The 16,917-nt window shown below is 36.7% G+C and overlaps 1 protein-coding gene across 4 annotated transcripts in view; it reads right to left on the minus strand.

Moving 5' to 3' along the window:
• Positions 1-16,917, minus strand: part of TENM2 (teneurin transmembrane protein 2) — a 1,190,981-nt gene that overhangs the window by 365,164 nt on the left and 808,900 nt on the right. For 2 of the 4 annotated variants that reach the window (XM_087760052.1, XM_087760051.1), the window contains exon 1: positions 7,792-7,988. The exons of the other annotated variants lie outside the window; for them this stretch is intronic. In XM_087760052.1, the coding sequence (XP_087616178.1) occupies positions 7,792-7,837 (46 nt within the window). In that variant the 5' untranslated portion in view covers positions 7,838-7,988. Of the gene's footprint in view, positions 1-7,791; positions 7,989-16,917 lie in introns of those variants that run through there. 4 annotated transcript variants of the gene reach the window in all.

Consider the following 16,917-nt stretch of genomic DNA (forward strand, 5'->3'; position numbering starts at 1 on the left):
GAGTTTATGTAGCATGGTTAGGTAGCAACTGCATCTTGCTATCTTCAAATATACTAAAGCATCTTCAAATATACTAAAAGCATATGTAAATATGCTTCAAATATACTAAAAGCATACTAAAAGCCATATGTAACTACAGAGGTGTAAAGAGAGTGCTAAAGCTACATTAGTACACTTTCCCATGCAACTACGCCCTAAAAGGACCTATGTTGTAGCACAATCATTTACCAAATTGAACAATAATTTGTGTGTAATGGATACATACTACCCAGTTCCACTTTTTAAGAACTGTTGTGTTTTCTTTTTGGACTAAAGGTGAAAAACATTTGATCGGTGGTTGGTGAATTAACGCTTGGTGAGTTTGAGTAAGTTTTAGAAGTGTTTTGTTTTCTTTTCAGATGCTTTTTACAAAGATGAGGAAAAACATGATGTTAGTAAAAACAAGGAAATAAAACCCCACAATCTAAGCAGTACTGAAACCAAACACACCCAGCAGGTGCCATCATCGAATCACCTCTATGAATTGACACATAACTGAATTGTTGCTAGCAGAATACCATTGGATTAATAAAGCTTATTATTTCTGTGTTCACTGCACTGGACTTGGATTCCAGTATGTTTTTGGTCTGATACTGACTAAAAAAATCAGGTCCATAATGTAATGAATCAGTTTATCATTCTCCTCCAGAAAGGATGGAAACATAAAACAATGTACTCGCTTACGTTAAGAAATCTGTAAACCTGTTATAACATCTGCTTTTCCTTGCAGCTAGCTCACATGCTTTTATTGTTCAGAACAGTCTAAGTTGATTTTTTTTCAATGTACAATTCAAAATCCTGCACCCAAACCACAATAATTGTGAAACAAACAAATAAAGAACAAATTAAATACCCTGTACACCCTGCTTGCCTGCTCTGATGCAGAGCTCCTTGAAAGGACCATATCAGTGTTAACTCACACTTCATCTATGCTACCCTTTCCTACCTTTCTCAACTATTCTTTAGCGCAGAATTATAATTGCTTTAAATTTTGATGTTAGATTTATAAAACACCACTAGAAACACAAAACTCCTTTTTGCTTGCACCATAAATTAGAATTCGAATCAACTCCTTCAGAGATAAAAGCTCTACATCTCTGCTTAGTTTCCCAGAAAACAAAACAAAATCAAGTAATGGAATATTAAAAAACCCCAAACTTGCAGCTTGTAATAAGAAATGATCAAAACGGTTTTTAAAAAGAAAATAGAACCTTCAACCATAAGTGTTCAGTTCATTTGGAAGATTTCATTTTGGAAGGTGGTGAACAAGGAAAAAGCAATTAATTTGTTAAGGCTGGCCAAGGGTAACTGGGTAAACATGAAAAGAAAATGTGTTGTCTGCACTGTAGTCCTGATTTGCTTAGCATTTGACATACGCTGTCTCAAAAGACCATTTTATTTTTTATCTCAGTCATTCTAAAAATCCTCTCAAAAGAAGGTAGTAAGGAGATGCAATGTAATGAACTATAATACAATAATCATGGTTTGGATTTCTGTCAAGTTTCTTAGAACGTAAATGAGCATTTATCAGTAATTTGCCCAAAACAAATAATTTACACTCATTTCCGCAACAAGACAGACATGATTCTCTTTCATTCAGCTCTTTGTTAACTCTGATTAATTATTTCACTTCCAAATTTCATTAGAAACGTATTCATCTTTTCTAGGTAGCAACAACTGACATGCTGCATCTTGAAGTCTCATATTAGAAAACTGAACATCTGCCCATTCCTTACATTCTACTGACCTCTAGAGACTGTATGTATATATGTATAGCACATATACATTATTTATGTGCATGTACACATACTAGAGCAATGTCACAATAGATTGCCTTTAGAGAAATCTGTATGCAGTATTTGATGTTACAGTTTTTACTTTCATCACAAATTGTTCTTAGAAACATTTTCTTTCCTGTGTTTTCTAGACATGAGGAATCTCTTGCTATTTTTTTCTCTTTCCTCTCTGTGTCCTTCCAACCCAAACACCGTAGCCTTTTTTATCTGTTAGGTACAGAATTAAGCCACAAGTATGAATACCAATATAACTATTGAAATAATCCAGGTTTTGTTTAAGCATGAACACCTGCCGGGGAGGGAGCACCACAAAACCAGAAGCTCCTAGTTATTGGAAAATAGTCATTACTGTATGCAGGGAGAGAAGAAAGTCTCTCACAACTTAGTATCGACACTTTCTCCCCCCCCCAAATCGTAACATCTTGCAGCAGCTTCCTTGTCTCCATTTTACTGCCAGGGAAAACACTGTACAAAAGCCTATGTTGGGTTTGACATTTAGACCAAACAGAAAGGGCTGAAGGACTTGAATTTGTCAGTTAAAACCTATTCAAAATAGACATTAATCCCATAGCAAAGAGAAATGAGGGGAACAGAAAAGACTATGTGCCTCCATAACAAAGTTAGCATAACTGACACTTATGAGCCATTACTTGGTAATACTGTGTGGTCAAGTCTAACAAAAAACATTACCACAAATATATACAAAATTGACATGTGAAATTTTAAAGGCACATTTTCCAACTGAAAAAAACTTTGCATTAAGTTTCATATCAAAATGCCCAGAAAACATACAAGGGGTTTTCCAATACTGCTAATATTTTACAGAGAAGGACAGCTCATAGGATACCTTCATATGACTTAATCCTCTGGAATCTCACAGACAAAGGTAAGTTTAGGAGAATGATCTGAAAAAAATGTCCTATTTAAAAAGCTTTAGCTAAAAAAGCTTTTTAGCTATTTTTTTGTTTTTCCTTTGAGGGGTGGGGGATAAAGCTTTTTAATGTGGTGTTTTACACTATCATAATCATATTGCATATGATAACAGAATACACTTTTTATTTGATCTGGAATCAGCTATGAGCTACAGGTTGAATTTTATTAAATCAATATAAGCTATGGATAGCAACTGAACTCTGTATCTTTCAAAAATTGCACGCATAGAGTAAGAACTGCGTTAGCTAAATATATTTTAGACAATACAGCTAAAAGACAATCTACATCCACCACTTCAAGTTACTCAGGAGTTACTTCAGCATAAATGAGGAAAATATATACATCCATGTCTTCTCCTTTAGAAGTAACATCTTTAAGATAACTTCATTGCCAAATCCTGTTTCTATTTTTTTAAATTATTTTTATTCACCTTATATCAAATTTTAATGAAACTATCACAGTGATCAACAAATGATATAGATGCATTTGAAACAAGCTTCCCAAGTAAGTCACTAAATTACTATTATCTGAAGTACATTTTCCTATGTACACACCACGGCTTTATATCTCAATAACTTACTGCAAACTCCTAGATATTCCTCCTGTATTCCAATAATGTGAGACTAGGTATGTATTTTTAAATTTGAAATGGGCTTAAATTAAAATAGATAGATTCAGATTTGTTTGTTTATACATACATAAGCATCGATAGACAAACCTAGAAATACAATATCGCTGCTACTGAGAAATGTGGCACTAGACTCAGTTGTGGCCAGAATTATTTACCCTATTCAGCTATTCTGAGCTTTTCATAGCGCACTAATAAATAGAATTCCACTGTACAAGTATGCTTGCTTTTCTCTTCATGACTTTGAGAACTGAGAAATACAAAGATAAAAGTTTATTCCTTAGGGCTATATTGTGTCATAAGCCTTTAAACTGAATTTGCCAATGTTTTCAACAGGGAATTCTCTTTAGAAACTGATGACATATTACGATCTTTTAAACTAAATCATGTACCATTTCATTGAACAGACAAGTCTGAAAGTAAACTGAAATAGGGAAGGTACAAGAACATAATTCTGGTAATATTCTCTTGCTGGTAGCAGTCAGGCTTATTTTTCTGAATGACATAGAACTGTAAAAATGTAAAAGCGTTCACGAACTTTTGGCCATGCCCAGCTGACAAGCACGATGTTCAATATCAATAGCTAATTATCTCTAAAGCCCTGGGAACTTCTAAGTCTGAGCAAAAAAAAGGTGCAAAAAACTACACATTACTATTCAATAAATATATACAGCATTGATGTTTCCTAAACCATACTCATGAAACATGGGAAGATTTCACTTCTTCCCCATATTAAGTATGCAAACAGTTTCCTGAAGGTTAAGGAATTGCCTTAGTATGTACACAGTAGTATGCATGCACAAACTCAACAATAATTTAAAGAAGCAGACTATTAAGGAAAACCCCTACTGGCAATAGCAAATCCATATAGGAAAAAAACCCATCAACCTAAAGCTTGTCAGATTAAAGAAATTTTGGTGCACACGTCTGCAAAACCCCATAAAAATACTAAAACCAAACTACAATAAATAATCTACAATGCAAATGACATGGGAGATGACTGTAGAGATCTGCCACACATTTTTCTATCTGCATTTTTTTCCAGTTATAAGCAGAAGCTGAAATTTTCTTACACGGTAAGTAGCAAACTAAATAAAGCCTTGCTGCTATGTATTATAAAATACAGTGAAACATAGTAATTTTAATTCTAAAACCTGAAATCTCTTCTCTAAAAGGTCTTCAACTAATTCTTGGGTTTCCTTTTTTATTTAAGGTACAAACAGGTACAAACCAGCTGAATGCAGAGAGATCACATTTTTATTATGACTAGCCTAAGTTTTGCGTATTTAGCTTGCTTCACATGAAAAGCTATGATTAAAAGAACAACACAACACACATTAGTGTTTTGAATTTGAAATCAGTTACGGTTGATGATCATCTCCAAAAATAAATATTCCCACAGATAGAGGTCAGTGGTTGCCTGAAATTGCATCCGTTAGCACCTGTATACTAGAATCCTCCACTCCTTTGGGACTGCTTTATCATTTTATCAGATTACTTAATAAAACAGTAGTTTTAGCATAGGACATCACAGTTTTCTACCCACGCATTTGCCATTAGTTACTCTACAATTTATTGATCTGAGACTCATCGTAGGATTTCTCTCAGAATTTAAGCACATAAGATGGTAACTCACAATTGTTCATAGCTAAAAAAAAAAAATACATGTACAAATAAACAATGTACAAATTAAGAAAGAGGGTGGGTTTTTTGCTTTTAATTATCTTATGTGTTAATCTGGTAAGCTCTTACAGTTCTCACAGGAAAGCAACTTCACTGCATTGGAATTCTAGTTTTGACGTTGCATGCATTTCATTTATTAATTTATAATTAAACATTTGCACTTTGTGAATGTATTTAAAAAAAAAAAAACAACTCCAAACTTTTAGGGATACTCTTTCAGCCCTTCCTCTGAGAAAACATGCATGTGAAACAATGTTAATGATAGCAATAAAGTGTTAAAAGTGGCAAGTGAAAACTAAAAACCTTAAAAAAAAGACAGTTGTCTCTACTCAGCACATGTACCTCTTCAGATTTTCAGCTTGAATAGAACCTAGGATGATGATGTAAGAAATTATTCATCTCGTATTATTAAACTACCAACAGCCTGTATAACCATTCGCCTTGAGATTTTTCTTTGGTTTTTGTAATCTCACTGCATTTCTTTTCCTCTATGAAGTAATCTTTGCTCTCCAGCAACATCTACTGGAACATCAGTAAAATGCTGCTATTTATATTAGTCACCCATTTAACATCTAGTAGGGTAGAGTTAGTAAATGCCAAAAGGAGAGATAAACAATCTGCAATTCAGATGCTGCATTCTGGGCTCAAACAGATCAAGTTAGCTCATCTTCAACCTTCTACTTTTCTGCCATTTCATGAGGAACAAATTCTTTGTGACTAATTCGTATTGAAAGTCATCTACCATTTACACTTAGACATACTTTATTTAAGTCACAAAATATCATTTAAAATACCACATTACATCCAGGACTTCCATTTTTGTCAGATGAGTTACTCTTAATTTCGGTGTGATCCAACATGCGCTTGAACAGATCTGAAGCATAACAAGAGCTTAGAAGAAAGTATAGAACCATTTTGAAAGGTGCAAGAGGGGTGTAATGGCAATTCCAATGCCAAATAATAAACAACAACAAGTTCAGCAAAACTATAGTTAAAAAGTAAGAATGTCCACTACAAATCAGTGAAACATTTACAAGTTCTTTTGTCTAAGTCCTCAGAAAATGAATCTGTCCCTTTATCTGAGGATGAATATGTATGATTAACTACCACTGAAAGTAAAAGTAGTAAGGCGTGAAGTCCCTCGACACTGATGGGAGACGAGGCTTCCCTGGGGGCTTGATCCCATTCAGCTGTGTGGTGGCTTGTCACTGCCTATCTTGTAAAATCAGCTACTGCAAATGTACACAGAAAGCACTGCCACTGAATTTTGCGAGGTACATAGCGCTGCGCATTCGTACGTCTGCATGCACGACTGAGTCATTAGGCTAAACTTGCATAAAGACAAAAGTTCTCAAGTAAACGTATTAATTTCTACCTGCAGTATGCTCATGTGCAGGTCTGCAATGCTAAGATCTACCTATCAAACACCGTTGACTCTATGACAGCTTATAAAGTTAGCTTTTCATAGCTCTGGTTTCAGAGCCAGTTAATTAGTACTCTGCTTTTACAAATAACTCTGATGACTGCAATATTATTTGCTTTCCTTTAAAACCCTAATAATGGTCCTACTATCCTTGACTGCTTGTTCACTTTTCAGTATGGCAATGAAATTCAGAACATCACCGCTGCTCACAGAATCCCTTCCTTCTATTTAGAGTCTTAGTTTGCTCATACAGAGAGCAACTGTAAAATATAAGCGCAGAAATGTAGGGAGGAAAAAAAAAGGCACCGAAGCCAGTGAAGACCAGGAACAGATGTCCCAATAGCCAAATATTCCAGTTGTGAATAAAAAGCATTTACTGGCATGTAACATTTTAGAAGTAATTAAAATTATTTTTTGCCTTTGGAATCCCTATAGAGCCTCAATGTATTTTTATAGAGAATAAAAGGGCATGTTTCCCAAAACCACAAACACTTTAAGCTATATAATTTTATATTATCACAAGACTTAAGTTCATAGGCTTTGCCTGATAAATTAGCTCCTCTCAATAACTGTTAAACAGAAAGCCCTTTATTGTAATCCAAGTGCACTTGTGGACAGCACTTTCAGAGTTAACTCCATTTGACAACTGACATAAATCCATTATTCTAATTTGGTGATTGCTTTACTAAACACAGATGCAGTTTATGAGTTTTAGTCACGTATTTCATTCAGGATGCTACTTAATCTCAATTTACAAAACATAAACACGAAATAGGTTTTACAGTATGTCTAAAAGGGTATAGCTATTCATCCGATGAAACGCCAGGCAAACAAACCATATTCACCTAGACCTAAACTCAATGCTACATTTTACCTTACTAAATAAATAGTAAATAAGTACAATTAATTTTTAGTTCAGCTCTTGCAACCAAATTGCAGAATGCCAAGCTCCTCGAGGGTTACCAGACTGAAAAGCTTTTCTTATACCGAGACTGAAGCACTGAATTTAACCTTAAGCAAAGTCCAGCTTTCACAAAAGCTGGTTCTCTGATTTATTTTGATACACAGAGAAAAGGGGGAAAAACAATCATTCAGTGTGAATACAGCGTCTTCACAAACCCATTTCTAATTCAATTTATAGCACATACTTTACATCTTAAACAAAAGGAATCTGATACAACACCGACGCTGCCTCTTGCTGCAGTTGCTTGCCTCAGTTACAAAATGCTGAAAATCTACCGCTCTGACCAAGCCACTCCATAAAACATTCGGATTCAGGCACTTCTTACCTGCCTCAGTTGAAGGCTTCCTTCCCTTGTTAGCAGTATGAAGCATCCTCTAGCCTTCCCAATCCTCACCACCAGCTTCAAATTGCACAGCTAAGTCCCCTTTTTGCAAGAAAACGCTTATTGAAAGTGATTAGTTTTTGTTGTCCCTTTTAAGTCCCTCCTGCGGGAAAGAGCAGGGGAGCGATGTGACGCCACCTTTTAATCTTTTGCAAGAGTGAAAAGGCAGAAAAGGAGCGCTCGATCAAACTGAGCTTCACACATGACTAAAACTCGCCTGAGAGGCTGCAAGCTCTGGCTAAAGCACCACTAGGCGTAAGTGTAAGAACAGAGAAGAGGGGAGAGTCAATGAAATGTGACAACGTATGTGCATCAAAGACAGGAAAAGAGGGAGAGAACAATAAGAGAGAGATCGAGACAGCAATGAGAGAAAGAGAAAGAATGAGAATGTGAGGGAGAATAAGCATGAAGAAAAAATAGGAGAGTTTTGAAGCAAAGAATTTGCAGAATAAAGCCAAAGTGTCTGGCAGCTTCTGTTTTATCTCAGTGAGCATGACATACTGCCTCTCTCATTTAGCAACACATTCTTGTCTCTTCCAGGTTTGAAAACTGAGATAATCACAATGTGTGCCTGGTTTTGCCTGATTGGCATACTTGTGTGCAGTATACCTGAGATTCCCCTCAACCGTCTCCTAGAGATGCATTTATATGCAATTAAGTTCATATATTCATTAGGAAGGACACCTCCCCCCAATCCCAAAAAACAGGAGCTGCTAATTTCTACATCAATTTACAATATAGTTTAACTGGCAGATGGAATTCTACTTATAACTACTAACAAACTGCCACTGATAAACAAATGACTGAACAAATGTTTAATGTTGATAACTGAGTTTTCATAGCAACAAAACATATTAGCATTGATAAGTGCATTTAAAAAAAGAGGTATTACAGAAGCTTTCTTCTATTTATCTTGTTTTTTCTATATGAAGTTGCACTAAGTAGTAGGAGGAGAAAAAACATGACCCAGAGCTACCATTTTTAAAGGAATCGGTCGGAGGCATGATCAGATTCCAAATTTTTTCAAAAGCAATACAATCTAAGAACTAAATTTAAAATTTCAAATTTAAAGATGAATTCCTACTCCTTTCAAAAAGGTCCACACACTTAAGTCCTCATACAAGCAGGGTTCATTTTAATGCAAGATGGAGGAGGGAGGGTTTTGTTTGTGAGGCTTTTTTTGTTTGTGTTTGTTGTTGTTGTGGGGTTTTTTTAACTATAGATACCGTTTGTAACATTAGGGCAGCTTCTATACTTTACTTTGTTTATACCTTTTACCTTTTTGAGGTAAAGGCAAATAGGCTTTTAGCCAACTGGCAATTGGTCAGCTGGCCAAAAGGCATAATGCTTGCCTGCAGAACCAATGCAAGTTCACAGTAAGACTTACTTATTACGTGGAGATTTAAAGTTAAGGGGTAAGCAGAAATGTAAACAAACCTGAAAAAGAACATGTATTTTCTCTTTGCTGCAGCATCCTATTTGGGCCTCCCCTTGGATCCTAGCATCTCAACTCCATTAGGGAAAAGCAAGGACTATGCCAGTGACATAAGATTCTGGAAATCTGGATCTAGATCTCAATGGTATGGCATACTTCTGTGTTAGCTTATGCAAGTCACATAGAGCTACGTCTAGGCATCTGTGTCTTAAAGTACCTAGCTAGTTTAAAAAAAAAGATGGTTTAACAGCTCTACACAACTCACTATCCTCTTTTCTAAGGATTTCACAGTTCCAGAGAGGAGGTTATGAAGATGAGTTCATGAATGATTATCAGGGAATCAGTGGCCAAGTTCAAGACTGAGTACTCATATATCATTATTGTACCGTAAGTTTTACAAGAATTGATGTTTTTGTATGAATGTTAACCTCTGGAATCTCACCATAAACTGCCATATTAAGCATTGGGGAAACAGAATCCAGTTTTCATATTTGTAAAGTACAAGTTGAAAAACAACTCTTGAAGCTCAAAAGCTGTCCCAAACCCCACACTTATGGCTAAGTTTGTGATTGCTACAGTGTTTCACCTGTTATTTTTGTCCCCTGGGGGTTGGCAGTGCCCTTACTTAAATACAGATCCATTAAAATCAGATTCTCACTAATCTTCTTGAGGAACCTTCATCACATGAGCTTAGAGTAAAATTTACCACAGGGAGAAAAATATTCATATGAACACTGGACTTTTAAACCTCTCTCCATATGCGTACCAATACAGCTTTAGCCTGACCTAGCAAAAGAGCATTTTGTGTGATGGTTTACATCAAGTATTTCTCCTTGCTCTCTTGATGTAAGGAATCTAATCGAAGCAGTGTACCTGCTTTAAAGACCTCCTGTTCTCTCTTCCAGACATGAAGGAAATAAACACCACTTGAAGATGTGGGGGGACAGGAGGACGAGGGAGAAAGAGAGATCTATGTGTTCCGTTATCGCAAATTTTTCCAGAGTATTATTAGTAGTACTCTAATGGAAATGCCTAGCTACCTTTTAAAAAGAAAAAAAAAAAAAAAAAAAAAAAAAAGCCCCAAGTTCCTGTAAGAAGCTCACACTGCCTATGCAGGGTGTGCATAGGCACATGCCTGTGCACACTTAACTTAAAATGAGTAACAGTAACAATTAGGGAAGAGATCTTTCCTGGCTATTTCCCATTTAATTTTGTACTTCATCACCCTTACTGGTAAATTGCTTTTCTCATGGAATTCTTGATAAGTAGTTTCCATGTATCTTACAATGTACTAGATTGTATTCATGACAATTTTCAAAAAAAGCAAACACGTATATACATACTTGTAGAAGTATTTTTCATTCTCACAGGCTTATCTACAAATTCACAATGCAGTCAAACCCCTGTATTTACATCCAAGGTCAACAAAACACTTGAAAACATGCATGCAGTTTGTTTGTTTGCTTTCATGAAAGATACAAGATTGTGTGGCTAAAACTAAGCATAAACTTACACAGTATATTAAATACACTCTTTTCTACAAGAACTGACCTTGTGTTTGAACTAAAAATGTTTGGACATTGAACTGCTTGAGTCCTGACAGCTCCAGTGAGCAAAGCAAGTAATTCTCCTATGGAAGTTAGTTATTCTATAAATCGGCCACATTTCCATAAGACAGGCTAGGTCTCTGACTAACATGAACGCAAAACCTGTATTTTACTGCTGTTAAACGTGCTTCCACTTAAGCTTCCTCAAGCAGTACGCCAGTAGCATACGGACACCACACCACAGAACGTTACAAAATAACCACACAATGAAATGTACTAGTAATGTCATTTTGTGCAGAGATATAAATAACTGATTTCCAGCCCATTTTTTATACTGTCACCATTACAGAGAAAACAACTCATCAGAGCTTTCCCTCAGTCTTACCCGAGGAAGTCAAGTCAAGTTTAATCACTGAAAACCTCTTGAACCCTTACTTCTCTACTCTACTAGAAATGTGGATCATTCTTCTGTTTGGTTTAGGTCTAGGATTTCATTAGCCTGCATGCAAACACATACTCATGTCTGTGACTTAAAACTTGCAAGGTAACAGTAAAGAACATTCAACACATTGTATTGTTTCAGTGATGCTGAATCCCCCTCCCCACAACGCCAGGAAAACGCATTGACAGCGTTATCTAGAACATGGAGCGTCACAACAGCAAATTACGGGGAAATGAAGCGGCAAAAGACTACAAAAGTACTCAGGCCTCTTAAAGGGACTACTGGCCACAACACTCACTGACTACATATCCTTTGGAGCTAAACAAAAGCCTCTAGCTAGGCAAAAGAGCTAATGACCACTTTCTCCTACCAACATCCTTCCATATTTTACATCTAGCAAAGACTTTTTCTTTTCCAATTATCAAGTTGGATGGCATGAACACAGAACTAATTTTTCCAACCTTTTGGTTTTGTTTCTTCTGTTTCAGACCTGAAGAAAGACTGTGTCTGAAAGCATCTTTTTTTCAGTTATATCAGTTGGTTTAATAAAACATACCACCTTTTTCCCCACAAACTTTGTTTCAATAATACCTTTGGATCTTTCTCTTACACCACAACCACTATAAAAGTAGAAGAGCACTGTGAGGCCCTTCATCCCTCCCCAACCACCATTCCCTAGACTGTGATCTGTTCACTGCTCAGAGGAAATACATCAGAGTAGCACAAAGGCTACAACAGAGGCAGAGCTTACAAGAAAATCCCTTGTGTCTTATATTGTTTATACTTAACTTCCCAGAATCCAATTTACAACAAGAAATGAAACCGGTGTGGTAAAAGAAGTGTCATGATCAGACACAATTTTACTGGTGAGAGGCACGAGTTAAAGACCTTGCACAAGCATAAGCTACATGTAACATCCTAGCAGGGTGAAGGAAAACGTGATGCTATTGCTGGTATGAATTATAAAACCACCTAAATACTGCTTTTTGCGCATAACTGAATACATGTGATAGCATCATTATAAATTAAAATTGTTTATGACCTCCATTTGGTCCAAACACTACAATCTTACTCACTATATGCATGGTTGAACAAATTTATCTATGACTGCTGGTGTTACACAATAGAAGAAATAGCCACGTGTCATGCAAAGGAAACAAAGAGAAAATACCAGCAGAGGCTTCTTCAGCAGAAGCATCTTGTAATTTGGCTCTGAGTCATACGGATTTCTTAATGGAAAATGATCTTCGATTCTTATCATTGTCAACTCAGTAAGTGATAATAACTAATACCTAAGTTGTTATTTGTTTATACAGTTAATTTTTAGTTATCTCTATTTCATAAAATAAGTGTTAATATATTGTGAAATCAGTCATTTCATGAATGCATGGAAATTCAAAGTACCTTTGTAAATTTTGCTAGACAGAAGAATTAAAATAGGAGATAATCAGTATGTTCCTGGTTATTTGGGAATACTAATTCCAAAGGACATGTAATTGCCCCCTTTGTATTTACTTGTAAAACCATAGAGGAATATGCATTAAAATAACATTTCAAAATTCAGGCTTCTGTGGCACCAACTTGTACTACTGTCTGCCTGGTACATTTCTGTTTAGAATTTTTGCTCCAACTATAGCTCTGAATACAGTCACACAAGCTAAGGCCTTTTAAGACTGTCATTGGTACATCAAACACTTCCTGAAGTATCTCCCCCAGAAAATGTACATTTTTTAAAACAGCAGTAAACTGATTACCTTCATCTGTGCCTAAATGGTTAATGTGAACCTCCTGTGCCTCAACTAACATTAGGGATGGAAAGAATAGCTTACCTACAAGGTACAGGTGTGCCTGCCATGATTTCTTCCTCTAACATGGGCTAAGAGCTCCATCACGCTGTATAGATATGTTCTGCTTGCAAAGACAAAGGCCAGCTTCCAGAGGAGAGCTGTGCAGCTTGTAAAGGATTTTCTTCACTACTAGATAATTTAAGTTCTCTACATGAAGTACAAATCTACACTGAGTCAATAGAGTACATAGCTTCCGAGAGCATACAATTTATTTTAGAATACTGGGCGACACACTTAAAAACTGAAGAAAGCCTAGTTTTACTGCCCAGTCCTCTGAATTAATATGCAACATTCATGCCTTAAGTATACCCTTGAGCATTCAGTACTTCTCTGAGCCACAGCTTCGAAGATGTGTTGGTTTCCTATGCGCTAACTTGACCTATATTCAGGCTGACTTCTATTCTGAGACTATTTCTGCTGTGAATTCAATTCCAGATGCTATATACGTTGCTTTGCTACACCTATGATACAGATGCCAAAAAGCAAAAGGATGTCAACAAATTAAAAGGCCACTGCTGTCGTTCCCTAATAACCAGGGCTTGTCAAAAACCACGTTTTTTTGTGAGCTGATCTTGGCACAAGTGTATTTCCTTGATAATGTGGAAGCACAGAACCAAGTCTAGAAACCTCCTTAAATTATTTGTTGTTATGCTAGGGTCCAAAGACCTGCTGACTTGCCTGGAGCTGCGTTTGATCTGTGCCATGTGCCAAGGATGCCTAAAACTCTTTCAAATGGGGAAGGCTTCCCTAAAAAGGGAAAATAAGCCTGCAAGAGAAGGAGAAACGGAGAAAGAGGAAGGGAGAAAGTTATTAAAGAACAAAGTTCCAAGATGAAAACAGAAAAATGGCTCTCCATCTCTAATACAGGGCACAGTAGAGGAAATGGAAAACAGGGACGAAGGTCTTGCTTTTTAACACTTGCTCCTGTTTACTCATGTCCTGATCCACAATTTTTTCACCAAAAATCCTGTTTTACACGTTTACAGTGCAAAGGTCTTACGGGATTGGGTCTTACCCTACTAGTAACACCTGACAATTCATTAAATGCTTCAAATTGTTTCATGTAATGATCAGTGGAATAGTCATATGCTATAATAGAACACCTAAAATTCCACTTACCTCCTGAAACAAAATGGTAAAGCCCTCTAAGTCTATTAGGTCAGCTGAAAGACACCTAGAGAATTCCAAAGACTTCCATTTCTGCATGTTTATAACAGACCCATGATGAACAGTTAACTTTACACCAACAGCTACCACAGTAGTGATGATGTGAGAAACACTGGAGAGACTGCTATACAAACAATGCCATAACAACAGCATACAAAAACAACCGCACAATCCCTACTTGGTACCTGTGTATGTGCGGAGTCCTACTTACAACATGAGTCAAGAGGTTCTTTTATTACACAGTTCCATGCTGTATCTATACCATGACTCAAGCAAATGAGTAGATAAGAAAAAGGGTGGGTAGTTTCAAGGAAGTCTGGTTTACTATCTGTCTGTTGTGGTTCAGAATATAGAGTAAAATTCCACCAAGAAGGCTTGACATGGCATATAAAAGCACCCTTAAAACACTTTTCTTGGCATGCCATCAGCTCTCATCAGACATAGGATATTGGTTTTGATGAACCTTTGGTATGAACCAGAACAGCTGTTCCTGTCTTTATCCCTGTCACACCACTAACAGAGAATGCATAGTGAAGCAAAAGACTAAAAAAAAAATTGGTAAATGTAAAGTACTGATTAGAATGTTGAGAACAGCAAGAACTTGACATGATTGACTCCTGAGAACTTTAAGACACAGTATTTTAAGCAAATTGTTAAAAAGCGACAGAAATGTTCAAAAAAGCATATGTATATTAAAAGTTCTATAAAAAGCGAAGATGACATTACATTAGAAATGATTAAAACAACAAAAAAAAGCACTTATTTTTAGTTTTAAGACAACTGTTTCACAGTTCTCAAACGCAACCAGATCACATTATAAATAGCAAGACGTGGCTTTTTAGCCATGTTCATTCTCATATCCATAAGTAACTTGCTGTATTTAAAAATAAACAAAATTTAATACTAACATTCAATATTTTTTTTCCTGCATCTTCTTTCTCTTTAGAAGATACAGATTTTGATTCCATGGAAACTCAATTGAGACCATGTCATTTCTTCCACTCAGCTGACTAAAAGAACTGGTGAACTATCTGCCTGTTATTTGAAACGTTCTTCAACTTTATGAAGTTAGAGACACTAGAGCAAAAACTTTCCAGTAAACAGTTTCTGACAAAGTGAAAAAAGTAGTTAGCAAAAAAAGAAGTGTTAACTAGTTTTACTTTGAATATTTTTCAGCCAACCAGTTTATTACAACCATTGTCATTTTTTGACATTCTCTCTCCTATGACAATCACAGAAGCAATTCAAAACTTTACTTACCAGCCAACCCTCTTTTACAATAATCTGATTCTTACTTGTGAAATCTGGAACAAAACAGTACAATTTCAGATGCTGAATACCTAAAAAAACCTCTGGAAGCTGCCAGGAATAGATATGAACTACACTATACAATATGACGGAGTCACCACACATATTCCCTGGAAAGTACTCGTCTTAATGCACAACACCCAAAGCATGACATTTAAGGGGTCCAATCTTGGAAAAAATCCAGAGAGACCATCTTATAAACACTCGAATTGTTCAGTAACCTCCATTTCTTCTTTCCCTGAATCTCCTGGTTTCTTTCTTTAGGGCTTTTTAAAACACGCTTCCTCTCTCAGTGACTCAGTACCCCTACCTACGAAGAGAATCTAGAGATAACTGGTTTGTAAGGGTACTTTGAAAACTACTGTTGAAGAGATCAGAGAGGGGTATCAACACATTAAAAAAAAAACCCAAACAAAACCAAAACAAACCAACTTTTTTCCCCCAAATACCCCATTTTTCTCCATTAAAACTGTGATTATTGACCTCAATGGGAAAACGCTTGGCACCCTGATGGAATTTTATATAACCTTACTCCTTATTCGTGATAGCTTTTCTACTGATTAAGGCTCAACAGTTACTATAATAATGTAAAGTAATACTATGCTGTTGTGATTTTTTTTTTTTAGTATAAAGGATATGACTGCAGTCATGCAATGCCGAAGTCATAAAGGGTGTTTTAAACATTCTGTTGCCCTGCTTATCTCTATCACATCACCTGGTTTTTGCCAACTCTAACAGATTTTCTGTTAACCAAATTCACAGAGCATTAATTGTCATCAACTGATACATGTTCATGACAAAGAAAAAAAAAGAAGTGTTAAAAACCATATAGTACTGTGAATTTCATTTTAAAAATACTTCACAGTTTGATAAGAATTAGCCAAACCCATTCTATCATCATAGGTAACATCTGATTCAAGGCCTAAGTAGTTCCAACACATCTTCTGGTGTTCACCAGAATGGAAACCTTTCTTCATGCTTGTCAAGAAGTCCTTTGAGAGCAATGAAAGGCTGTTGTTGAAATACTTGAAACGTAAAAGTAAGTGTTTACCGTAAAGGTGGCAGGAAGAAACGTTAGTCCAGGATAAGCCACCTGACACTAAGGACACGTCTGCGTTTCTCCTACATGCGCTATGAAGCGCCCTCCACGCAACACCAGTTCGCAGCCCCGCCCCTCAGGAGCTTCCCACGCTCTGCCGGGCGGCGGGGAGCGAGCCCCCACCCCCCGCCCCCGGGCCGCGCCTGCCCGCCCCCGGCTCCCCGCCCTCCGCCGCCCCTCAGGAGCCTGCGGCGGCCCCCGCCTCGCGCCCAACGGCCGGCCCC

This window comes from Nipponia nippon, unplaced genomic scaffold (genome assembly GCF_047370975.1).
Source record: "Nipponia nippon isolate SJK-2023a ecotype South Korea unplaced genomic scaffold, ASM4737097v1 scaffold_21, whole genome shotgun sequence".
Classification (NCBI taxonomy): domain Eukaryota; kingdom Metazoa; phylum Chordata; class Aves; order Pelecaniformes; family Threskiornithidae; genus Nipponia; species Nipponia nippon.